The sequence below is a fragment of the Corapipo altera genome, unplaced genomic scaffold (assembly GCF_003945725.1).
Source record: "Corapipo altera isolate COAL_440 unplaced genomic scaffold, ASM394572v1 101, whole genome shotgun sequence".
In the NCBI taxonomy this organism is placed as follows: Eukaryota; Metazoa; Chordata; class Aves; order Passeriformes; family Pipridae; genus Corapipo; species Corapipo altera.
The window spans coordinates 522,426-529,097 of record NW_020884984.1 but is presented as its reverse complement, the minus strand read 5'-3'; the positions used below and the strand labels follow the sequence as shown (position 1 = coordinate 529,097).

General features: G+C 41.2%; 1 protein-coding gene across 11 annotated transcripts in view; it reads right to left on the bottom strand.

The window, feature by feature from the left end:
* IQSEC1 (IQ motif and Sec7 domain 1) overlaps window positions 1–6,672 on the bottom strand; it is a 332,802-nt gene continuing 326,130 nt past the window's right edge. For 9 of the 11 annotated variants that reach the window (XM_027666004.1, XM_027666006.1, XM_027666009.1 and 6 more), the window contains 2 exons: window positions 5,983–6,032; window positions 1–4,664 (listed from right to left, as the gene is read on the bottom strand). In XM_027666004.1, the coding sequence (XP_027521805.1) occupies window positions 4,077–4,664; window positions 5,983–6,032 (638 nt within the window). In that variant the 3' untranslated portion in view covers window positions 1–4,076. The remainder of the gene's footprint in view (window positions 4,665–5,982; window positions 6,033–6,672) is intronic. The other 2 variants (XM_027666011.1, XM_027666015.1) reach the window with 2 other exon arrangements.

The following is a 6,672-nucleotide window of genomic DNA, read 5'->3' as shown; positions in this document are numbered from 1 at the left end:
GAGTTTTAAATGATTTATTTGATTTCTCCACATGATCACAGTTATAGTTTTACATCAATAGGGTCTGTTACTACTTACAAACAGAATGCATATTAAAATGAAAGCACTCCTTTCTTCCCCAGAGTTACAAAAGGGGTCTCAAGCCTCCCCAGAACAGAAGCTTCTTGTAAGCGTAATGTTTTTGAAGTCTTTAACAGTCTGCATTCAAGACCTAATTCTAACAGTTTAATACAACTCAAAGCTGATTTAAGTTCCTAGCAGGAGATAGGCAACCTCAAAGTGACTGCAGACTTAGAGTAATGCTAATTTACACACTATGTACAATTTAGAGAATTCTCTATTCCCCCTACTGGTCCCATTTTCAGCACACCCCCTTCTCTCTTTTCCAAACTGAATCTTGTTATTGGTTCCACTTTTCTTTTAAATATATACACAAGAATCCATTTTGCAGGCAAGAAGTGCAATGGTATTTTACAAGGGAACAGCAAAATGCATGCTTAACTGCAGAAAACACACAGCTTCATGTGGAACAGCAAGTCAACATCTAGAGATTCAGTGTTTAAATATCTGCTGACTGTCTCTCAGCTCATTTTATCAAGAAACAAGAGGCTTCTGCTGCATGCAGTACATGATGGGAAATCATTCTACACTGTATGTTAGGCTCTTTTTTTGTTTTAGCAATACAAGACGCACATTATATTAGGATGAGCTTTGTTTTTTGTTTTTACATTGTTTTACATTTCATTCTTAACTTAAAAAAATAAAACCCCCAAATATATATTTGATTGTTGTCCCAGAAAAGATTTTTACTGCCACACCTTCACTCTTAACGTTTCCCTTTCATTTTTTCAAATCAGCATTACTACTTTGCCACATGGTTTATGGGAAGAGACAGCCATGGTCACTCTATGCAGTTCTGTACCAGTTTTTAATTGGCAATGGCATCTGAGAAAAAACCCTCTCAATTCTACTCCTGCCTGCAGGCTGAAAAATTAATTTTCTTAACCCCATGCAGTGTTAAGTAAGATAACTTTCCTATGCTAGGCATGACCCACACTGCTCTAATCAAGGACGGATCAGAGAGGTTTCACTGCAACCCCTAACAAGCAGCAGAGTTCTTATGCTGACACCAAGACACTTTGTTTGATAAAGAACATACGAACATATAGTCTAAAAAACAAACCAGAACAAAACTAGAAACAAATAAGTCAAGTCTAGTGTTTCTCCTCATTGGCTCGAAAGAACAGAGGGTACAAATACAGTGCTCCTGTACGCCCAGCTTTGGTTTTTAAGCCAGGCTCAGAGGATGGGATCTCACAAGTGCAACTGAGCCCCAGGGCAGGCCAGGCTCCTTCCCCACGTGGACACAAAACCACACGTCAGTGTTCCTTTGCTTGCACAGTGACATCTCCTCAATATTCTGATTCACAAATACATTGACTGCACATGGAAAATCAGTGGTCAAAGCATTAAAATGTAGCTTACTGTTTAAGTACAGAATATTTCTATGTAACTCTAAATGAATGAAAGGGGTCTTTAAACATAAAGCAAATGCAGATCTGGGTGATTTAACATCTGCAGCGTTAATCAACACAGCTGGAGTCAAATTTTCCTCTCCACTGTTACTGCATATTGTGCCTTTATTCCATACACAGACTATCTTACATTACGCCTCTGCATCTGAAACACGTACAGCCTCCATCACTCAGTGAAGAGGAGCATTCTTACCTCTATTTTAATTAAAAGATGCAGTTTCTGAAAGATGTTTGTACTTGAATGATTCTTTATCTTTTCTGGAACAACCTATAAATTACAGTTAGACTCTACTATTGGTACAGATGTATGAAGAAAAGTCTACATATTGAAATATGTTATCACTTTACTTCAACTAATATCAACAGTAACACTGATATATTTTGCAAATATACAATATGTAGAGTGTAGCCTCACACTAATAACATTAGATGACATGCAGACAGGTCTACTTTCCCTTATAAGAACAGTATATATTTTTTAAACTGCAAGGAACAGAGCCTCGGGGGACCCCGAAGCCGCAGAATTTAGAACAGAATGAGTGATACAGAAAAATAATACTTGTTTTCTTTTCATGAAGATAATTCAGAGGAGAAGGTGCAGAAGGGGAAAACATATTGCACATGTGCAAAACAAACGTGGACAGCTCGAAACAAAAGGCTCAACTCTAGATTGCTGTATTTGCTCTCTGTGGAGTTAACAAAGTGCTCAGTTTGCAGTTTTGCTGGTATTGTGATATCAATGGTATGAAAGGGAAAAAAATACTGAACCTCTCCCCCCTCCCCGCACGCCAGAGATGCCATGAGCCAGCCAGCATGGAAAGTCACTCTGCTGTTCTCATGTCCTCATCACTGCTGACAATCCCGTTATGTTCAACAGAAACCCCACTGGTTGTTATTATGATTATTTTACCCATCTCTTACTGGAACTTTTTGCTCTTCCTCTTCAAGGTTTGCTTTTAGGCTGGTACAGTTTTGCAGTTGTGATTCTCTGTCTCTACTGTTTAGGTGTAAAGTCCTTGCAGTGGCTCAAAGTGCTGAAACTACAAAGTAGGCGCCATGTATAACTTTGTACAGAATTTCGGGATAAAAACTGTTTATAAATTTGCAGATGGTTTGGTTACAACACATAAGCAACAACAGCACAGCCTATTTTTATGTGATGTCTTGCAACTAACTGGACTATGGAAGTGAGGGTTTGAGCATAAACTCAGCCTGCTGAGTGCTGGGTGCTTCAAACTAACAAATGTGATGAGTAAAAATGGTAAAGCCACTTTGTTGCTAGCACATGGCTACATGGAATTACAGATTTTTTAATATATATATATATATATATATATAAAAACCCTATACTAAATTCTAAAACAAACCTTCAAGTTTTTAGAGCACTTCCACCTGGAAACACTCTTGACTAGAATTCAGCTTCACTGGGGGTAAAAATGAGAAATTATGGTAAACGGGAAACAAAGTAGCTGAGGAGGATGGAAGTTGGCTATTTTCATGTCTGAGATGAATGTTTTTGCAGTGTGTACATGCACCTGTCGTAACTCTTCCCGGGTGTTCCTTAAATCCATATGCATACAAAAGAAATGTGGATCATGTAAATTCACAGTTATCACAGCCTTTAAAGTGTCTAAGAACTTGTGTGACCAATGCTTGAGGGTGACCACTGGGAAGTGGCCCCCCTACATTGCTACGGTATAATTACTGCATCTTAACAAGCTTGCTTACCTGAAATAGCAGAGCAGTTATAATACTGATTACGTATGATATCGTCGTGTTAATAAAATAAGGATTTATACAAAGCAGTATTGACTACGACAGTTAAATGCTATGTTACTTGGCACATTTAGTAATGATTGCTTAGAAATCCCAGCGAGTCCGGAGGACTCGCAATGAAAACACTGAAATGTCTGAAATTTGTTTCTAACGTTTAATGTTTTGGTCTAGTCTTTCATATGCTATTCATCTACTATACTGTCCTATCAAGTAAGTGGAATTCCTTGTAAAGTCTATATTGCTAGTTTGGTGGACTGAAAAAATTTCTTTCCAAGCACAAATGTTAACTATACAGTATATATATATATATTTATATGTATATATTTATATTATATAAAGTTTACTTACGTACTTTCATCAACCATATCAGGTCTACTTATTTTTTTTGCCCATTGAGAATAAAAGAGCAAGAATGCAACATTTGGTTCTGTCTCACTTTTTTTTTCCTTTTTTTCATAGACTAACGTTTCGTTACGCGTGTAAAATTGTCAAGGGATTTGGTGTAAAAGGTAGCTTCAGTCAGATTCAGCAAGCAGCATGTTTTCAAGGCAGTTTGGAAATAAGAACTAACCAGATGGTGGACATCTATCCAGTAGATAAGTAAAACCACTAACTGGCATCATTTTATTTAGTAACAGCAAGCCTTTAAGCTCACCCGGCTCAATTAAACTGTCTAGGTAAAAACTGGCAATATGATGATTTGTTGCTTCCTGTAAGTGCCTTTGTGACTCAGTTTAAAACTCTAGTTAGCGGAGGGTCTCTGTCCTAGACTATTGTGCTGATGCCACTGTGTTTGGGCTTGGTGCTGGCGGAGGTGGAGGGGGGCGGTGGTGGCCCGTGGTGGTGCTGGGAGTGCTGGGAGTGCTGGGAGTGCTGGGCGTGCTGGGCGTGCTGGGCGTGGGCGGCGTGGCCGGGGTGTGGCGGCGGGTGTGGCGGGTGGGGGTGCGGGGCGTGGGGGTGCTGCAGGTACGGGGGGTGCTGCCCGTGGGCGTGGGGCACGTGCTGGTGGTACTGGTGCGGGTGCGGGAGGTGCTGGGGAGGGTGGTAGTGGTGGTGGTGGTGGTAGGGCGGCGGGTTCTGCGTCAGGTGGCAGTACTGGGAGTGGTGGGGGTGCACCGGGGGCTGCCCCTCGGGGTGCGGGGCGTGGTGCTGGTGCGGGGCCGCGGCGGGGTGCGCGGGTTGCTGTGATGAGCCGGATGGTGGATGGCCTTGGGAAGGTGGCTTCCCCCTTTTACTACCAAATAAGGACCCTAGGAGTGAGGAGGAGTTGGGCATAGTCTGGTGAGGGCGAGATGGACACTCTCGGGTTGATGTAGCTCTTCGGCGCATGTGAGGACTGCTAATGATGGACCCCTAAAAAGAAATTAATAGAAATAAAAATTAAAAAAATCTTAAAATGTTTAAAAGAAAAACGTTCACACTGACCCACAAACTCCTCCTTCAGTGTTCACCTGGGTGACTATGTTAAAGAGTTCTAGGAAAAATCTTATTTCCACCTTCTCTAAGTTGCCAATGAGGCACTCGTGCCTTTCTTGGGGTATGTTAAGCATTGAATGTTTTTCTCTCGGTACTTTTGATATTGAAAGATATGACTTTAAATTAAAAAAGATGTCATGGAAGAGTAACATGACATAAGACCCAGATGTGTCTTTTTAAAGGAAAAATACATTTTAAAATACTGTAAAAAATACCATACTTGTTTTTTTACAACAACAAAAAAAATAAAGCTACATTAAATTCACCCTAAACAGTTAAATGTACAGCAGCAAATATTACAGTTACAGTTTAGATTTCAAAATAGTATTTAAAACTTTTTTGATAATTTTCTACTACTGTATGTCATAGTGCTGCTTCTCAGGCCTACCCCTGCATTATGTGTTAAATGGAACCATTTCTGCCACTAAGATTTCTATGTGATTGTGTTATTCTGACCTGTGGTCCAACATTATTATTTAGCCTGGAATTTAGTTTCTGGAAGCTTGGGCTTTGTATTTTTAAAGAGTTATGGGACACAACAGTACTTAGGCAAAGTGTGCTAGATTTAAACTGCAATCTACCTAAAGCAAACACAAAAAAAAAAAAAAGAGAAAAAAAAAAGAAAAAATCTGCAAGCTGAATTCAGAGACATGAACAGTATATATAAATGGTTTGAAGATGAATGAAATCTCATGAAATCCACATTGAATTCACCTATCTTAATAATTTTTTTCCTCCCATGCCCTTTCTGTGCAATTCCATGGTGTCATGACTGCATACATTTAGCAATTGAACTCGAAAATAAGCAATGGGAATGGTTGAGCATGACAGTCAATAGTTGTAGCTAAATACCAAACAGCAAGAACAGTGTACTTGGTAACAAAGAGCAAGTGGGCTTTTAAGCTGGGACCAGACTGAAATGGTGGCAAAAGGACACATCATATCCATTTAACCATGCTTGCAGGAACAAAGGGAACAAGGTTAGCTCAAACCAAAAATGCCATTGGTCTAAAACAAGCTGTCAGTGCTTTTTAAGCTGGAAGAATACGGAGTGAGTAGCCTAGGCATGCATTTTATTTGTGGCAGGCAGGTTATGTGTTAGAAGAAAAAAGAGCAAAAAAATATGTATATATAAAAGAAAGGTTTGAAATGCACATCATCACATCCAGCTAGACATCAGGAACTTCCTACTTACTTCCATATTGCTGTCTAGCGATCCTGCACTGCTGCGGCGCCCACGCTTGCCTGCCCAGGACATGCAACACCAGAGATTAGAGACCGACACGACACCCGGGGGAGAAGAGCTGCTGCCCTGCATCCTACGGGAGCTCTACACACAGCCAGGGACACACCACGGGCACACACGGGCACAGGGCTGCTGGCAGGGCCCTCTGCACTGACTCACTGCTTGGCTGGCACTCAACTAACACGAGCAGGGGGAGTTTAAAGATTTTTTTTTTAGTTCATACAAGTCTTAAAATACGTGGGTTTAACGTCGGTGTTTAGTGCTGTGGTTGGGGCGTTGACCAGCAGTGATGTTAAATTGTTTGATTTCCTGGAGTCCAATTGGCTGTGAAGTTTCTTTCTTTAAGCACTTTGATATATACTTGTGGGGTGATATTAATTTAAGTGCAAAATTTAATATTGACACAGTCTGAACTTCCCCCAGAGGGTGGCTGGGCACTGCCCAGGCTCCCCAGGGCAGTGGGCACAGCCCCAAGGCTGCCAGAGCTCCAGGAGGGTTTGGATGATCCTCTGGGGCACAGGGGGTGACTCTTGGGGATGGGCCTGTGCTGGGCCAGGGGTTGGACTGGATGATCCTTGTGGGTCCCTTCTAACTCAGCACATCCTGTGAGTCTGTGATTCAGTGTGGGGGACTGGTGAG